At 44.1% G+C, this 19,125-nt stretch overlaps 2 protein-coding genes across 5 annotated transcripts in view; one reads left to right on the top strand and one right to left on the bottom strand.

Annotated features, from left to right (window-relative positions):
• The first annotated feature begins 4,917 nt into the window (after positions 1 to 4,917).
• On the top strand, positions 4,918 to 9,605 carry rpp40 (ribonuclease P/MRP 40 subunit). 4 transcript variants are annotated; one of them, XM_049011921.1, is made up of 9 exons: positions 4,918 to 5,159; positions 5,360 to 5,504; positions 5,621 to 5,689; positions 6,327 to 6,422; positions 6,524 to 6,649; positions 6,792 to 6,987; positions 7,556 to 7,690; positions 7,794 to 8,040; positions 9,517 to 9,605. In XM_049011921.1, exons 1-8 carry the CDS (start codon positions 5,043 to 5,045, stop codon positions 7,990 to 7,992), a joined length of 1,083 nt encoding a protein of 360 aa, XP_048867878.1. In that variant the 5' UTR covers positions 4,918 to 5,042; the 3' UTR covers positions 7,993 to 8,040; positions 9,517 to 9,605. The 4 variants fall into 4 exon arrangements, with proteins under 4 accessions (XP_048867878.1, XP_048867880.1, XP_048867879.1 ...); XM_049011923.1 differs by having other exon boundaries at positions 9,523 to 9,596; XM_049011922.1 differs by lacking the exon at positions 9,517 to 9,605 and adding an exon at positions 8,465 to 8,520.
• Positions 9,606 to 9,664: 59 nt separating this feature from the next.
• Positions 9,665 to 19,125, bottom strand: part of LOC125740582 (chromodomain Y-like protein) — a 106,179-nt gene continuing 96,718 nt past the window's right edge. Inside the window, exons 3-7 of the mRNA XM_049011914.1 lie at positions 18,539 to 18,792; positions 16,664 to 16,836; positions 14,675 to 14,885; positions 13,290 to 13,433; positions 9,665 to 11,564 (exon numbers count right to left, since the gene is read on the bottom strand). Coding sequence (XP_048867871.1) covers positions 11,406 to 11,564; positions 13,290 to 13,433; positions 14,675 to 14,885; positions 16,664 to 16,836; positions 18,539 to 18,792 — 941 coding nt within the window. The 3' untranslated portion in view covers positions 9,665 to 11,405. The remainder of the gene's footprint in view (positions 11,565 to 13,289; positions 13,434 to 14,674; positions 14,886 to 16,663; positions 16,837 to 18,538; positions 18,793 to 19,125) is intronic.

Here is a 19,125-nt window from a genome sequence, read left to right as displayed (position 1 = left end):
CAAACAGTGACGCAGTTTCAGGAAAAAGGTTCCTCTGCGGTTGAAATGTCATCAGTACATAATATAATCAAAATATTCAGAGAGAAATCTCTGTGCATAAGGAACAAGGCCGAAAAACCACACTGGATGCCGGTGATCTTCGCGCCCTTAGGCTGCACTGCATCACAAACAGGCATGATTCTGCAATGGAAATCACTAATTGGGCTCAGGAATGTTTCCAGAAAACATGGTCAGTGAACACAATTCGCCATCCGGAGATGCCAATTACAACTGTATCATTCAAAGCAGAAGCCGTATTTGAACATGATGCAGAGCCACCGACGTCTTATCTGGGCCAAAGCTCATTTAAAATGGATTGTGGCTGAGTGGAAAGTTCTGTGGTCAGATGAATCTAAATTTAAAATTCTTTTTGGAAACCAGGGACACCATGTCATCCGGACTAAAGAGGACAAGGACCACCCAGCGTGTTATCGGCACTCAGTTCAAAAGCCAGCATCTCTGATGGTGTGGGGGTGCATTAGTACATATGGCAGGGGCAGCCTGCATATCTGGAAAGGCACCATCAATAAATGGTATATCCAGGTTCTAGAGCAACAGATGCTCCCATCCAGATGACGTCTCTTTCAGTGAAGACCTTGCATTTTCCAACATGACAATGCCAAACCACACACTGCATCAATTACAACATAATGAATTCGTAGACGGGTCTAGGTTCTGACCTGGCCTGCCAGCGGTCCAGATCTTTCACCCATTCAGAACGTTTGGCGCATCATAAAACGAAAATTACGACACTGAAGACCCAGGACAATTGAGCAACTAGAATTCTGTATCGGACAAGAATGGGTCAACATTCCTCTCCCAAAACTCGAGCAACTGATCTCCTCAGTCCCCAGATGTTTACAGACTGTTGTTAAAAGAAGTGGAGATGCCACACAGTGGTAAACATCACCCTGTCCCAACTTTTTTGAGACGTGTTGCTGCCATGACATTCAAAATTAATTACCTTATTTTTTCCTTAAAATGGTACATTGTCTCAGTTTAAACTTAAACGTTTTCTATGTTTTGCTATGAATAAATTCTGTTTTTATTAACTTTTTTGGAATTGGAGTTGTAGTAAAATACTATTTTCGTGGATGGAATTGGACTTATTAGGCTGAAAAAGAGCCTCAAATTTAATGCACCAATTCACTGAATAAGAGGGAAACCAGGAATTGCATAAGAATGTATCACTCAACACATGCTGAAACACCTAACCATTGCCACATACGTGGGACTTCTCTGATTGGCTAACATGCCTGGCCAAGGAAATGACATCACTGACGTTCCTTTAATTCCCTTTTCCCTATTGGCTAGGTGTCCTAAACTTTTATGCCCATTCCTCTGTTCCCCTTATTTGATTACTTGAAGATTGTCGTCAGCATGTAGATCCATTTTGTACTTAACAGGATGCAAATTGTATAATTCTGTTTGACGACATAAAACAGTGTTCCAAGTCAGGAAAATTAGGTTTCTGTTTAGTTAGCAGGGCCCTTACTGGGATGAAATCCAATGTCAGTACAACAAGGCTTTATTGGGGATGTCTTTTCAAAGCTTGCTAGGAATTTTGCCTTGACTGGGCACCACATATAAACAAATATGGGGCTCATACGATTTTGGGCAAAAAAAGTTTAGATTCAATCTTTATTATCATTGCTGGTTAACTGATTGAAAGGTCCCACCGTTATATAGCTGTTGTACTACCACCCTCCCTGGTGTGCGTGATAAGACACCCCCCCCCCCCCCCCACCTATCTCTGACTGGTCATTTCTAACAGTCATTACATGTGGATGGAACACAATTGAGGTAAAGTGTTTAAATTCACCCTTAATTCTTGTTGGCTAAATGTTTTATTCTAATTTAAAATAGTGCATTTATACTAATTTATAATAGCACATTAACAAATGAGTTTAGGTGTTTCCTTCCTGAAAACATATCAGTGAAATATTCTATACTTATTTAAAATAGCACATGAACAAAAAGAGATAAAGTGATTAAATGCATCCTCAATTCTTGTCAGCTAAATGTTTTATTCTAATCTGAAATAGCACATTAACAAAAAGAGCGTGTTCTCTTCCATGCCGTCCGGACCCTGAACTTCCTGTCAGCCATCAGGTCCGACGTCCCCCTGAGGGCCACTCAAGGTGCCCCTTCCACGGCTACAGGTGGGTCAGCACAGCAGGAACAGAGCAGGCTCTGTAACTCCGCAAGCAGGGCCATTCCCCTGTCAGAGGTTAGCTAGAGAGCATCCCAATCTTATGTCACTCTCACCCATGATAGCAGGCATCCCACTTTAATCCCTACTTCATAACCACATCCTAGTATTCAGTAGAACATGCGAACTCCACACACATGGCAGACTCGAACCCTGGACTCAGAGGTGTGTAGCAACCCTGCTTCCTCACCTTATTCAATGAATTTATTAATCGGTATTAGTATTTAGTGCAGTTACGATGTGCTACTAATTTGTACAAATTACTGGATTTGACACAAAGTTCATACTTCATTCCCACTGTTTATTGACATCATAACTCTTCCCAATGAGATCGTTCATGAAATAGATTGTAATAAAAGTGCAAGGTCATACTACATCTACTGCACTGTGCATAGGCAACTAGTTTGGTCAAATTTATCGTAATATTGTATTATAATACAGAGACATTTGTTCGAGCTAATGAATGGTAAAGTCTATTAAATTAAAATCGGATTCTCTGTTTATTTCATCCTATAATATCTACAAGGTGCCGGTACAGAACAATGTCAAAGCAATAAAACCACGTTTAACACGGGTGGAAAACATGACTTAATAACTGATCACACCTCTCCAAGGCTGGGTTAATGCAGAGCCTGTAAGTCCTGGCAATTACTGGATTGAAAGAGTTGCGGTTAGACTGCGCTGGATTCGGTATCGCCCCTGTTTACTTTGCGCTGATGCACCAAGCTGTAATTGCGGCCCTCGTTGTTGTCCCAGAAGTCGCCTTGGTCAGTCCTGCAGTAGACTGCGAAGTGCACTGAGGATCCGACATCCAGAAGCGGGGGTGTGTGCACGGTAAACTCATAGCGCTCCCCAACTTCGGCGTCCCCATGTCCCGCTGCGAGGGTCGCCTGCACGTCCAAAAAAGAGCGCCAGTCGGTAAAAGAGTACCTCACACCCACCTCTCTTCCGCAGCAGTCCGAGGTCAGGGCTCTGATTGACCCTCGGATGTCAAAATTATTGACGGTGACTTTTTCTAGAGCCACCCGACAGCCCTGGAGCAGTGCGTCAAAGCGCCCCGACTCCACGGGCATCTTAAAGGATGGTACAAAACGCGCAGTGTCCAGCTCGGAACTGACCGTGTGGCACAGATCATCCAGACTTGCCCGTTCGTGTTGTGCAGGATGACTCGGACCCAGACAGTCCTCGGTAAGGCTGAAATGCTTCACAATCGCCAAGTTTAACCCAAGCGCGTCCGCGAACTGAACCTTCTTCTTGCAGCCCTCGGGGGAAAGGGGCAAAGTCTTCGTCCTCCTCTTGTCATTCTTATCATCGTCCTCTTGCTCCAGGACCAAGTGTGAGAAAACTTCCCCAAGTTGCGCATCCAGTTTGGGAAGCATGTCCCCAGCCCCCTTCAGCGTACTCCTCTCAAAATTTCTCCATTCCTGCATGGTATCCTTAAGGGAAGAGGTCCGTGCAGTGCTGTTTGGTGAGCGGCTCTGGATATCCAAGAAATACACTGTTAAATCGACCACCGAGCAGGCTTTTCAACGTTTAATTAAAAAAATAAATAATAATCTACCAAGTGACTGAATGCAGCTGCCTGTTGCCGCCTAGCATCAACTTTAACTTTTGTACTGCGTCACGGTAGCGCAGCAAATAATGAGGAAATACACTGTTTAGCCTTGTGACCGGGAGCCGATGCGCTTGGGACTGGTCCGATCTCTTCAGTCGCCTTGCTTAACGAAAGTATTTGCGTTTGTGTTCTAGTCTTAGCATATTATACATGCAGAGGAAACTCGTAATGGCAAGGATTTTCGTTTAAATAATTTAAATTGTAATCTGACTCTGTTTTCATGTTACATATGGAAATAAATATTTGAAAATCCTGAAACGGTGTCTTAAATTTGCTGTTGTTACAGGTTAACCATATATGCAAAGAATCAAAGAATTAAAATGTGTGTGTCTATCTATCTATCTATCTATCTATCTATCTATCTATCTATCTATCTATCTATCTATCTATCTATCTATCTATCTCTCTCTCTCTCTCTCTCTCTCTATATATATATATATATATATATATATATATATACACACACACACACACACACACACACATATAACAAGTAGTTTAAGGACTGTATGGAAGGTCCATTTCAACAAGTTGATAATTAATCGCGTAACTCCACGCCGAGAAGACAAATGCAGCTGGACCAATAAGAACAAGCACAATGTTTACTTTATTATGGATATATGTTATCACCTCACCACGTCCACATCTTTCATTGTGGGAAGAATCTCTATGTAGGAATTATTACATAACTAAATACCTCCGTAAAATTTACCAGTTTAATTTCTAATAATGTTTTTTTTTTCATTTTATTATATTGAATACGGAGAAAACGAGTGTTACTACTTGTTGCATTCCGTAATTCAACATTAGCATAAAGTAAAATAACTGAAAACATTTGTTTTAAACATATTGACAATAAAATTTGTTTTTCGTTTCAATATGATAAATTAGTTTCACTAGCTGAACTCAGTCTTATTGGGAAAAGCTGTGAATAACAGTTTATAACTACCATCTATCCATATTTCCTATTTGACGCCTATGACTAAGTACGTCACTTCCGTTATAACGGGATATGGCGTACTGGGCGGGACTTTCTAAATGGCTGCGATTGGTCGTCATCTAGATGACCATACTGAAAGTAAACATTTTCACATGAGGTGCTATGTAGAGTAGTCGAGTTATATAATGCTGCAAAGAACCAGTTTTTACTTCGTTATACTAGAATTGTAAGTAACAATGCATCCTGAATTACTGCGGTCCCCGAGAAATATATTGGTATGTGAGAAATCCAATTTTATGAATGAAAAATCCAAACACGACTTACACGTGCTCAAGCACTATTTCAACTACAAGGTAAGTCTCTTTACTGTCGGAATTTAGGTGATAAGTAATCCTACAAAACTTAAGAGCAACGATCTTAACAATTTTACTTTACTATTTCTAAGTAAACCGTGGGTCGTTTAGTATATTTACAGGTACTTACCGCGACCATAAACATCGTAAGAGCAACTACGGATTTTTTTGTCAGATTTTAACATCACCGATTTCTGCAGGTATCTGTTTTCATACCCGAGTGCGGAATCCTTCCCTCGGAAGTGAACGACGCCATCAATGGTTTCACAAAATATTATCTGGTTAAGGATTTACCTGTGTATGAGTTGTTGGAAGAAGAATGTTTGGAGAAAACTGTAAAGAAAGGTAAAATGACATTAAAATTGAACATTTTTCTCACGTTTGTTTACGAGAAGACACCTGTACAGATAGTGATCAGTATTCTCGGTGGTTTAACTTGCACTCTCTGCTGTTTGATGTAGGTCGTTTCTATGCCCTGTCGCACAACAGGAGAATCGACCAAGATGACGTTGTTGCCATCCTCCCAACTGGTAGGAGAAATTATCTCCCGGTGCACCATTATGAACGTGTACACTACCAGTCAAACGTTTTTGCACACCATAGGTTTTTTTTTCTTTTTTACATTTTTCCAATTATTTCATAAGCTGCACATTTTTTTAATTCCTGTCACGCATTGGAAAGTTGAATGAACAACAATAAATGAAAGTATAACTCATATAAAACAAGTAAACCTTATGACATGGAAAGAGTAATAGTGCATGTCTGACATCCTATTAACTGGCTGTGTGGTGATGCTATAGTCAGATTCTAGGCTGTCCTTTAACTTTAAATGCACTAGTTAACTGTTTCATCCCATGAAACAGAGCAGTACTTAATGTCCCTTATAGAAAGATTTTTCTGTAATTTTTCTCTGCTGTTATAAATGCTAGAGGATGTTGTTTTGGTGAATCAAAGAAATGGCATTTTCTTGCTAATAAAGGTACTCAAACGCTGAACATACTGTGCATTTATTTGTTAGCAAATGATATTGAGTATATTTCTAGTAAATGTTAAGTGAGTAACATGCGACTGTGGAAAATTTCAGTGTGTTCAAACGCGACTGGTAGTGGATACGTGCATTTTAATACATGCAGCTCTTACAGCATGCTTGGATCTCATTTTTCTCAGGCCAGATGATTCTGTCTGTGAATAAAGACATGTATGAACAAATGGGTTTGGAGGGAAAAGCTTCACAGTACACCCACAAACAGCCCACGAGATACGGTGAGTTCTGGTGGATACGCTTGAAACACTACTGTGCTAAAGAATTGTGGTGTTTTGTATAGCTGATTTATTCCTGTTCCTCTGAATGTCTCTATTTGTAGTGGTGACTGTAGACCTCACAGACAAATCTATGGTTCCGGGTTCGAAACGGTACAACCGAGTGTTGTGGGCACTTAAAGAAAAAGTTCCAGTTAAAATGGACTTCTTGCTGGCCAGACACAGCACTGGTAAGTAGGCTGTTTGTTGTCAAGAGGATGCAGGTTTAGACACAGCTGTCCTGGTATTTTATACAGACAGCCGCACATCACAAAATTCTCAGCTGCAGGATTTTGCCACATCCTGATTGGCTGGGACTTTGTGTGTTTTTAGTGGCCGATGAGGGTGGTATGCTGCCTCCCCGCCTCTCCCAGTACCACTGCAGGGAGCTCCAGGCATCCGTCAGCACCCAGAAGCTGAGCAGCCTGCCCTGTCCTGTCCTGCGTAGCTGTGACATTCGGGGGGAGGGCTCCTGTGAGCCGCACCAGTTCCTGGAGTGGCTGGGGGCCGTCACCATGAAAATCGACTGGTGAGTCAGGTCATCGCACCTCAACTTGTAAACTTCACTGTGTGTAACCCAGTTTCAGTCGCTGCTGCCTCCTATATAGTTATTTGAATTTTTTTTAAATAAATGACTGTATTGAATATTGACAGTTCCAGCTATAGGGAACTCAACACGGCTGACCATGAGCACACCACACCATTTTGTTTGAGATAGTCAACATTACCTGCTTGTGTATTTGCTATATAAGGGGGGGCGGGAGGGGGTACACTGAGTGGTCCAATATCTTTAGCAACGTCACTGATGGGGGTTGGTCTTAATATTTTGGTAATAATAATGATATATATTCAATAATTATATATAATGATATAATAATAATAATAATAATAATATTTCTGGAAGAAAGATCATAATTTTTTAGTATTATGTATTTATTGTATTATATAAACCATGAAAACTGTCCAGGTATATCAGTGAGGTTCAGTCCAAAGGGGCAAAATTTATATGACAATTCTATAGCAAACAGGAAGCTGGTGTCTGGAAAAATCAGACCCTCCAAACCATTGATTGTCATTGGGCAACTGAATGCTTGCAGCAACAATGACGCGACCAGCTTCTTGTCAACATACTCGTGTCCGGAACAATACAACACCTTAAGCCAGGCCTTGCTGTGCTCCATCACTGGCCTCTTGCTGCCCGAGGACATTCAGTCGCTGCTAGAGAAGCTCCGGTAAGCTGGGAAGCCGTCGTTACCCAACCGCCATGTAGTCCCGCCCACGTTTAGCCACACCCCCTGACACTATATGCAACCGTTGCTGTGTTCTCACTGCCAGGAGTTACTTTGAGCAGCCCAAGCTCACATCCTGGCTGTCGTTGGTGGTGCACGGCTTCGCCGACAGCCCCGTGTCCTGGGGGATGGCAGAGCACGGCTTCCACAAGGGCGGCGAGAATTTCTACAGCTTCGTGGTCTTCGGGAACCAGGACTACTGGCTGCACATGGGCACCGGGGCGAACGACAGTTGCCCTCCGTGACAAGTCTCGCTGGTCTGTCAAGTTCCCCGCGATTAAGAGAGCAGCCAGGTGAGCAGAGGGCCTCTGGAAGCCACTCTTCTCCCAGGTTATCGAGCTGATGAAGCTGTCAGCCAGCTGTACTCAGAAGAATGTTACAGAAAAATCCAGTTCAGGTAGTGTAATGTGTTTCCCAATCTCTTCCTTTGGGATCTGGGGGTCCTCAAGGACTGTGTTGGGAAACACTGGTGTACTGGACTAGAGATGGTGCTCCTGTCCAGTACAGACATAAAAACAGTGTATATTTACCTCCTCTTGAGGTCTGCAGCCGTACTGAGAGGCAACTCTTTCGTTTCAGTCCTTATTATGAGAGTTACTACCATATAACACAGATTGCGGAATAATGTAAACCAGTGTAAAAACATCTGTGCCGTAATATTGTTTCTAAATGCACTGCGAGTGGATGGACTGGTATGACAACCTGGTCTTTTTCCAGTTGCAGGTTTTTCTGTTGCACAGTGAATGTTTTCAATAAATGAAGAGAGAGAATCAGTCATGATGTAGGAAATGTTTATTTTAACCGGCTTGCGTTTCACAGCTGAATATTTCATATTAATCTGTAATATCTTCGCAGATTGTACAGTATAATATTTGTAGTTCATTAGAAACGGGTCCCCAAGAAAAATTGCACCGGGAGACGAGGCTGAAGGCAGATACACTGCAACTGCCCACCATGTAGGCATGACATTTGATAGTACAAAAATAGATTGGATATGAACAAACCCACAGCATATCATTAGGAGTAATTTAAAGGTAAACAGGTTTATTCTCTAGCAAGAGCATAGGCTTGGTTTTAACATTGGTAGGGACCAAATCATCCCTGAACCCCCCCCACCCCCCTACACACATGGTATTACCACAGTATTGGTAGAGACATCTCTCTCTACCGTACATACCAAAATCTACGCCCCTGTTTTCTACAACCCCACCCCTGTCACCAGGAAACACGTATTTTCACACAGGACTTGGAGTACGAATGCTGTTAATTCACAGGTACCTTGGCAGGATTGGGAGATGATGGGGATTCCACATCCATCTCGAGCAGCACAGATCTCGCCGCACACTTACCGGCGCCAATTTCCATCCGTTTTCTGAAACCACTAGTTTTATTCGTGGTCGCGTGGGATCCGGAGCCTATACTGGAGGCTATGGGTGCAAGGCAGGGAACAACCCAGTCTGGGGTGTCAGCCCATCACAGGGCACACATGCACATCTATGGGCAATTTGGTAACTCTTATTAGCTTCAGCATGTTTTTGGACAAGGGGAAACCGGAATAGCTGGAGGAAACCCGACGTTGACATGGGGAGAGCATGCAAACCGCACACATGGAACCATGGAAGAGACTCCAACCTTGGTCCCAGTGGTGTGTGGCGAAAGTATCAAACACAGCACCACTGTGCCGGCCGCATTGCCAATTTGATTCTCCATTTAAAGCTTTTGTAACAGAGAGAGGTATAGATTCACGCCCGGATGCTCCATGTCCCAAGGTGCAGCGGCCGCACTGAACACACGGGCCCTAAAAAATACAGTGGAATGGGGCCGTTCTGGGGGAACCTGTGCCGCAGCGGGGACTGGATACCGGGAATGACCAGCAGAGGGAGCCGCCACCGCCCACCCTCAGCATTTCCCCCAATAAAGACATTTTTCAAATGTCAGTCTTTTAAAATACTTTCTGTAATTAAGGCCTAAGTTATTTTTAGATGAACAAACAATGCAGTAGTTTTTTTTTTTTTAAATCAGTTTCCAGGAACTTTCCCAAAACAATGTTGTCTTGCTGCAGTCCACGGTCAGCTGAGTGTTGTGGAAAAGCCTGCAGTGTTTATTTCACATGCATATTCGTCCCACATGTGAAGGTCAAGGGCTTCGATGCCCTCTCTTGCCAGTTATAAATATCACATAAATAAAATGCTGATTTAATGCATGAAAAACATCCCAAACATTCAGCATTCGTCTGCACATCACGCGTAGTCGGCCTGTTACAACCCGAGAAACCACACAGAAGACGACATGTCCAGGTCGTTGGTTTCCGGGGACCAGGTGACCACAGTGGAGCACGGGAAGCCTTGATTGGTCAGCAGCTCGGCAGAATGGTGGGGGAGGTCAGCGTCTCCCCACTCCCCGGGACCTTGCAACTCTCCATCACATGTGAGTGTGAGTCCCGCCCCCTCACCACAAACATCGCGGTACATCACATCCAGAGCAAAGCGACATCTTTGTTATTTCTCAAAACAACCGAGTGACAGTTTAATATTCAACTTATTAAATAAAAAAAAAATGAACCTAGAGCACACATTTATATTACCAATAAAAAATATTTGGCGTGACATATTTTGCCTAAAAAAGAAATGTCATAATCGTGACCGACTGCGACTAAGATTAAAAGCATACGAGAGCAAGCTATTTAAAAGTGAATCCTACATAGGCCTCGTTCTGATTGGTTAAACCAGAGGTATTCAAACTGCAGTGTGCACCTCCCTGGTGGGGCATGAAGGAATTTGCAGGGGGGTGATGGGGGAACAAAACAGGGAACCAGGAAGGGGCAACATTTACAAATATAAAAAAATAGAGATACTTAGAGTGTCCAAAATTTCCCCGACTTTGATAAGTTCTGCACATCCTTCTTATTTAACTGCAAGGTACATTTGTATTTAGGGTCAGTGTGTGTCTGTGTGTGGAGGGATAGATCTGGACAAATATATCAGCCCTGGAGGGTGGGGGTACTGTTAAAAAAAGTTTGAATACCGCTGGGTTAAACTAATATCGCCAGGTGGAGTCCTGCACAATGAAGTGTGTATGTGTGTTTGGGGGGGGGGGGGTCTTTTGGACAGAGGCTACAGATGGCAAAGCAACTGGAAAATTGATAGAAAGGCAGGTCTGCCCCACCCCCACAATAGTGGCCCCTCCCATCATCATGGTGTCTCACCTGCACCTACAAATGACCGCACCCAGGTGCGTACTTAATTAGTAAGGCTTGTTCGCTCATACAAAATTAAAAGCAGCCCAGCCTTCAGGCTTAAACACTAGGCAAGACATGTCTTGTTTGCACTGCAGTTCATCCTTCCAAAGATCTCCCAAAATGGTGAGCTTAACTGTGCTGGAGTTGCAGGTCCAATATTTTGCATGTGGATGAAGGGCACTTAAGAGGCAAAGGATGCTGGGAAGGTGGGGGTCAGAGTTTCCTTAGGTGTACTTCATTCAGCTTGACACTTGTAAGGGACCCCTTCTTCCTTGTCTTTTCCACACATGGCTCAGGGGAGATGGGGACGAGGCCCCACCTCTCCTTTCCAGTGTTACAGATCCAGTTGTTCCTGCAGAAACACGCACGCAGAATTCCAAGACACAGGGTCAATCCCATCGAAGCGCAAAGTCACCACGGCTAGAGATTGTCGACCTTCTTCTGCAGGTACTTGAGGATGGAGTCCAGGCCTTGTGGAGAGCCCCACACCCTCTTGAGGGCCTCACACTCGCGCTCGTTGGCCTGTTCCAGGGCGGCCTTGGTGCTGCTGCGCACCAATGCTTTGGACTCCTGCAGGACCTGCGAGCCGAGGCGCCGAGGGACAGAAGGTAGCGGCAGAAATTTAACGTAGATAAATGTAAGGTGATCCATGCAGGGAGCAGAAATATGAAGTACAGATAGTTTGTGGGTTCCACTGAAATAAAAGTAGCTGATTATGAGAAAGATGCTTGTGAAAGTGTGAATGTTGTTGCTTCCATGTCTCACTCTCGCCAGTGTGGGGAAGCAATAAAAAAAGGCCAATAGGATGTTGGGTTACATCTCTAGGTGTGTGTGGAGTTTAAGTCAAGGGAAGTGATGCTACGATTATATAATTCCTTGGTAAGACCCCACCAACAATACTGTGTGCAGGTTTGGTCAGCATACTTAAGAAGGACATTGCTGCCTTGGAAAGGGTGCAACGTAGGGCTACGAGAATGATTCCTGGTCTTAGAGGAATGTCTTATGAGGAGAGGTTAGCTGAACTAAATCCGTTCAGCCTCGAGCAAAGGAGACTAAGGGGGGACATGATCCAGGTATATAAGATTCTAACAGGTCTGGATGCTGTTCAGCCAAATGGCTACTTTAATATTAGTTTAAATGCTAGAACTCCTGGCCATAAGTGGAAATTAGCGGGAGAACATTTTAAAATGAATATGAGGAAGCACTTCTTTACACAGCGTGTAGTTGGAGTATGGAATAGTCTTCCTGCTAGTGTAGCGCAAGCTAAAACCCTGGGTTCCTTTGAATCAGAGCTAGATAAGATTCTAACAACTCTGAGCTATTAGTTAAGTTCCCCCAAACAAGCTTGATGGTCCAAACAGCCTCCTCTCGTATGTAAATTTCTTATGTTCTTATATTCAGAGGAGAGGGCAAATTAATACCCGAAGCTGCCTTGAGCTTGATTTAAGAAAAACATATATTCATTAATGTCAAAGTGAGGCCATTTCACTTGTATTCAGAATGATGTTGCTTTAAAAAGATATATGAACAATATGCTCAACATACGGAAGAATATTTAGCATGTGTGTTTGTGTGCATGTGTGAGGAATCATGGGCTGATCAGGAGATACAGACCAGCAAAGGTCACCCTGACATTAATGTTGTTTCATAAAGCTGACAAGACATTCTGTTTAAGTTTGGTTACTCTATACAGTTCTATCCATCCATTTTCCAAACCGCTTACCCTACTGGGTCGCGGGGGGTCCGGAGCCTATCCCGGAAGCAATGGGCATGAGGCGGGGAACAGTCCAGGATGGGGGGCCAGCCCATCGCAGGGCACACTCACACATGCACACCTATGGGCAATTTAGCAAGTCCAATTAGCCTCTGCATGTTTTTGGACTGTGGGGGGAAACTGGAGTACCTGGAGGAAACCCCATGACGACATGGGGAGAACCACACACATGTGACCCAGGCGGAGACTCGAACCCGGGTCCCAGAGGTGTGAGGCAACAGTGCTAACCACTGCACCACCATGCCGCCCAGTGCCAAACCAATAGGGGTACTTTTTGAGTACTTCGGGGTGGGACTTTTCTTTACTTTAGTTAATATAATTTATGCTCTCCACTAGAGCTGTATCTAGTTACATAAGGGAGATTTTTTGTGGCATTTAAGCAATTAATAATTAGAAAACAGACATTGGACAAAAGAAGAAAAACTTCAGTACAATCTATGTAAGGCTGTGAGGCAAAGCAAGACAAGGAAGGCTAAAAGTGGGGATGTCACAAAAGAATACAAAAAGAAATTGAACGATTGATGACTTACAAAGGAATTACAAGAGGCTAGCTCCTTAATGCGCACCATGACCTCCTGCATGAACGTCCCTGGCCAGAAGACCTGGGACACCAGGCCCTTGGTGCAGGCCTCCTGGGCTGTCAGCTTGCGGCCACTCAGCAGCATCTCGCTGGCCTGGGGGGAGGGGTAGGGACACAGTCAGCACGCAGGACCTACGTCTGTCCAATATTATGCCTGTTATCATTAACAACACCTAAGTCACAGAGTCAGCCCTCTGCAGAGAGAGAGGCACTGTGAAGGTGATTTGTTTTGGTGTAGTGCTACTGCCACCTAGTGGCTCAAGTTGTCCTCACTGGGTAGGAAAAAAGATTGAACAGGCAGGGCTGTTTTTCATTCTGATCTTGCATTCACCAGTCTGTCTCCATGTGAGGCCAATTCCAAAGGTACGGTTCAGTATTCAGCATCACTGAGAGCACAATCTAGCTGCGTGTAAACTGCAGCAATGTCATTTTTGTATACAAAATATGACATAGCCATTTGAGGGATCTTGCAACCGAAAGGCACTGGTAACCAGTGACATCACAGGATGCAAATCAGAGATCAAAGGAATGGTGTTTCTGATGTAAATAGACTAGTTCAATAACTTACTGGTTACATGTCAGTGGATACCTCACCGAAAATCATTATCTGATTTGAAATATTTTATAACTTGGGGAAAAACAGTGTGACATGGATCCAACAAAATTAAACTTGCAAATTCATGCCAAAACGATGCCACCTGATACTGTGGAATTTCCCACATTTTTAAGATACACATTGCGTTTTATATTGATGTGTCTGTTTATTAAAATATCCACTGCATCAGGGGAAAAAAAAGTATTCAAGTATTCAGAGACTCCACTGAACAGGTCGACCGGAGCAGGAGAAAAGTGGAGAGCTGGCCAGCAAGAGAGCGATTACAGACGTACTCAGAAATGTTGGCAGCGAGAGAGCAGATGGACGACACTTCTGTCTGCCTGAAACTATGCATTTTACAAACAGCCAAACATTGGCTCAACGTCTGTTGCTGAAGCGGCCAGACTGGTAACTAGATGATACTAAACAACCATTGCATACAACTGTAAAATGGAACGTCCATTTGCAAATGAGAGATTTTGAGGTTGAGTTTTTCTCTGAATTGAGCTGTGTAATGTTGCAAGACAAGCAGAAAAATCATTAAAGAGGAGAAAGAGAAAGATTGAGAGTGTGGGAGAGGAGAAACGTGTTTATATAAGGGATGAATGGATGGATGGATGGATGGATAGACATTTTATTAATACTGAAGGAAGTTGCAGGTTTACAGTATCACAATGACCACATTTAGACAAGTTTATGGATTAAATAATGGGAGGACAATCGGCTGAGGGGCCACTCACAGAGGCCACGCCCATGATGCGGGGGAAGGTGATGGAGGAACAGGCATCGGGCGTCTGGCCGAAGGTGCTGTAGGGTGTCTGGAACCAGGCCTTCTCGTTGGCCCAGACAACGTCACACAGTGGCAGAATGGCGGCGCCCAGGCCCACCACCGGCCCGTTCACCGCCACCACGATGGGCTTCTTGAACTGGATGAAGGCGTTCACGAAAGTCCTGGGCGTGAAGAGGAGACAATCACCATGACGAGCGTCAACTGACCATCGATCTGCCAGCAGAACACTGCCCATGTTCATTATGGCAATTCATCCTGCCTCTGTAACTTTTCCTGCACCATGGAGTAGTGCCATCATGTAGGAGGACCCTCTCCATTTTCCGAGAATGCTCTTAATGTTGCTCTTTCTGTTTATTGACTAGTTATCGGTAACTTTGCTGGCAAGATGTTGTGTTGCTCTTAGTTAAATTCTGCTTACATTTGTACCTGGATATTCAGCGGAAGCTCAATCTAGCTGCTCCTATGTCTAGATGACCCCTTCACAGCCGTTGTTTGTAATGCTCTGTATTTGGACAAAAGTGTTCACTAAGTAAAATATAAGTAAATGTAAGAATGGTTTTCCAAACTGCTGCTGGTCACAAAGAGCAAATACAGTAGCAGTCAAGATCAACACATCCAGACTCTTTCTGCATTATGAGATGTTCTCAGTTAACTTGACGCCACTGTCAAACAGACAAGACAGGACAAGCATCAGGAGGTCCAATCACTCCCATCAAATTCTGGATGCGTGCCAGGGATCCTGGAGGAACATGACGATCCATAGAAGACAGAGAATGTGACCATCAGTCACAGAACATGGAGAACATCTTCAGGAGCCAGAGAACACGGAGAACATGACCAAGGTCGCAGAACACGGACAAAGTCACCAGGGTCGCAAAACACGTAGAATGTGACCAGGAGCTAGAAAACGAAAAGAATGTGACCAAGAGTTGCAGAACATGGAGAATATCTTCAGGATCCAGAGAACACAGAGAACTTGACCAAGGTCACAGAACACGGAGAACGTGACCAAGGTCGCAGAACACAAAGAACGTGACCAGGGCTGCAGAACACGGAGAATGTCTTCAGGAGCCAGAGAAGACGGAGAACAAGACTAGGGTCACAGAACACAGAGAACATGACCAGGGTCACAGAACACAGAGAACTTGACCAAGGTCACAGAACACGGAGAACGTGACCAAGGTCGCAGAACACAAAGAATGTGACCGGGGCCACAGAACACGGACAATGTCTTCAGGACCCAGAGAAGACGGAGAATATGACCAGGGTCACAGAACACAGAGAACATGACCAGGGTCACAGAACATGGAGAATGTCTTCAGGACCCAGAGAAGACGGAGAACATGACCAGGGTCACAGCACACAGAGAACATGACCAGGGTCACAGAACACGGAGAATGTCTTCAGGAGCCAGAGTACACGGAAAACATGACCAGGGTCACAGAACACGGATAATGTCTTCAGGAGTCAGAGAACACGGACAACATGACCAAGGTCGCAGAACACGGACAAAGTCACCAGGGTCGCAAAACACGTAGAATGTGACCAGGAGTTGCAGAACATGGAGAATATCTTCAGGATCCAGAGAACACAAAGAACTTGACCAAGGTCACAGAACACGGAGAACGTGACCAAGGTCGCAGAACACAAAGAACATGACCAGGGTCACAGAACACAGAGTGTTCTTCAGGAGCCAGAGAAGATGGAGAACATGACCAAAGTTGCAGAACATAGATAACGTCACCTGGAGCCAGAGAACACAAAGAACATGACCAGGAGCCATAGAATATGGAAAACGTGAACAGGAACCACGTACACACACATAGAGGGTGCGAGAAACCTGACAGAAGGCATTGCTTTCCCAAATCACCCCCTTCCTGTCATGTGTCCGTCTGACTAGCGAGCGCGGTGGTTTTCTGGCCTCCCCAGCATTCCTCACCGGATGGACTCCGCCATCTTGGAGCTCTCTTTCTTCCTGTCGTCTGTGAGCTTCCGGATGAAGTAGATGAAGTCCAGACCAAAGCAAAAAGCGCTGCCGACTGCGCTGAGCAGCACCAGCTTGCTGTCGTCCACCGCTGCTGTGCTCATGGCGCTCTGCAGCTCCCGCATCACCTGCACCGCCATAATCATCATCATCATCATCTGAATATTAATAGCAACTAGGCATCTTTGAGCACACAATACATTAGTCTATATTAATACACTCATTATAAGGTTACCCACATACTAACATGGAAATCATTTTATGAAACACTGAGGGTGTTTCTCAATATGCCTACTTGACTGTACTTAATTGTGTTCTCGTGCACCCGTTTTACAGTATCTTCCATTGTCGGAGTCCAGTTACAATATCCAAGAACAGAAGTACAAAGAACAGTAAAAATTCCCTTATTTCATTCTTGCCTCGAAACAAACAAACAAAAAAAAGTTTCAATTATCACGAAACAAAAAGGTGGTTTTACATGATATCGCTATACATGTGCCCCTGAAGAAAAAACACACAGGCATTATTTTCGATAACGGACCGACAGAAAAGGCAAAGACTTTTAAATATCTTTTGTCCTTCTAGATGCTAAATACAATCATTATTAAAGCAATAAAGTTGCCTAACTGCTATGTTAGAATTTCCATTGAATAAGTGTTTGTGAAAAGGTTTAAGCTAGAATCTGAGCTTATTTTACGTTGATTGACGGTGCCGGTGCGCGTGTTCGCGCGTCTTCGGCTTGTTTTCTTGAGCTACAACTGAAACATACAGACACTACAGAAAAAAATAATGAAGAAGTAGCATGTGGCGTGCTCCGCTAACTGAATTTAATAAGCATAAAGATTTATATAAATTGTTAACTTTTTGGTGTCACAATACGCATCTCATTACTACTTTAGGTAGACAACCTGCTTAGGAAATTGTGCGCGAAAATAATGTGCGTATAGTGTCGAAAAGGCGGTAACCGTTATCTAAAGCGCTGTAATAACATACGGTTTGGTGTTGTCAAAATAAAATAAAACTAATCGGTCGAGTTGGTTTTCTGGAAGAAAATTAATTGCTTAGATTAATCGACCAATTGTTAAAATACTCCACAGATTAATCCGTGGAAAAAGAGTCATTAATGGAAGCCCTAAAACAAGAACAACCCTATGATTCATTGCACCAAAATTTGTTCTTGGAAGGCAAGCTAGCAAGACTGGTCTTGCCAAGACCATAAGCACAATCTTTGCGTTCTTTGTATTGAGAAACACCCCAAGTAATATTCCATATTTCTTCTTTCAAATTCCATTAGATTTGTTGTTAGATTAGATACTCCTATGGCTTACTCACTGGTGGTTTTGGGTGGGGACGCTGCAAAGCGCTGAGACAATGTAATTTTGTGATAACGCGCTATACAAAAATAAATTTGTTTGTTGTTATTATGTAACAGTTTGTGCTTAGAAAATCTATCCCTTTTACAGCCACTTACCAAATACAGGGTCGTTATGAACCCATGAGTATAACAGAAAGCACAAGGATGAGGACACCAACACAAGGACAGGACGTCAACACAACGACAATCAAACACACAATCGCCACCGATTACACACCAATTAGACTAAATGTGTGTCTTTGGGCTGTGGGAGGAAACTGGAATGGCCAGAGAAAACAGGGAGAATATCTTAACTCCACACAATGAGCAGGGTTGGGATTCAAAACCCCCAGCCCTGGGGGTGAGAGACAACAGAAAATATGGCAAATTAAAATAAGAATAAAAGTGATGGAGGATGTATAGGGTGGGGCGATGAAACTAAAAACTGCGGCGTGTCGTGGACAAGAGGGACTCACGTCGGGGTTCAGCGAGTTGTTCTCTGAGGACTTGGTGGAGAGCAGGATGTGCGTGAAGCCATCCTGCTTCCTCACCACGATGTCGCGGTAACGGTAGGCACTCTCCGTCTGCCGTACGCTGAAGCGCAGCCGCCTGTCGAAGGCCGAGCGTTCCTCTAAGCGCCGCTTGGGCGCCATGCCCGCCGCCCCCATGGGGGTGGTCTGTTGGCTTGCCGAACCATTTGTCGCTAAAGCTTCCATGAAGGAGGACGAACCTGTGGGCAGCAAAAGGGGGGGGGGTGTCACTAGGAGGAGATAGGGAAGGCCTGGGAAAGTGTGACTGGTGCAGGAACCCAAGTGGATATAGACACAGGCATAGTGAACATTCTAGAAGTTTGCTGAGAGAACCAGCACACATGTGAGACTTTAAAATCAGCTCTGAACTGTCATCCAAATACAGGAGGTCACATGACCTGCCCTGCCATGTGAATAGATCACATGACCTCACCCACCCAGCTGTTACTGCTGGCAGAAAAAGTCACATGACCTTAACTGCCCAGCTCTTATTGCTGGCTGAATGGATCATATGACCTTACCTGCCCATATTA

Source organism: Brienomyrus brachyistius, chromosome 4 (genome assembly GCF_023856365.1).
Source record: "Brienomyrus brachyistius isolate T26 chromosome 4, BBRACH_0.4, whole genome shotgun sequence".
NCBI classification, from domain to species: domain Eukaryota; kingdom Metazoa; phylum Chordata; class Actinopteri; order Osteoglossiformes; family Mormyridae; genus Brienomyrus; species Brienomyrus brachyistius.
The sequence above is the reverse complement of the archived record's forward strand: the minus strand, read 5'-3'. Positions and strand labels throughout refer to the sequence as shown.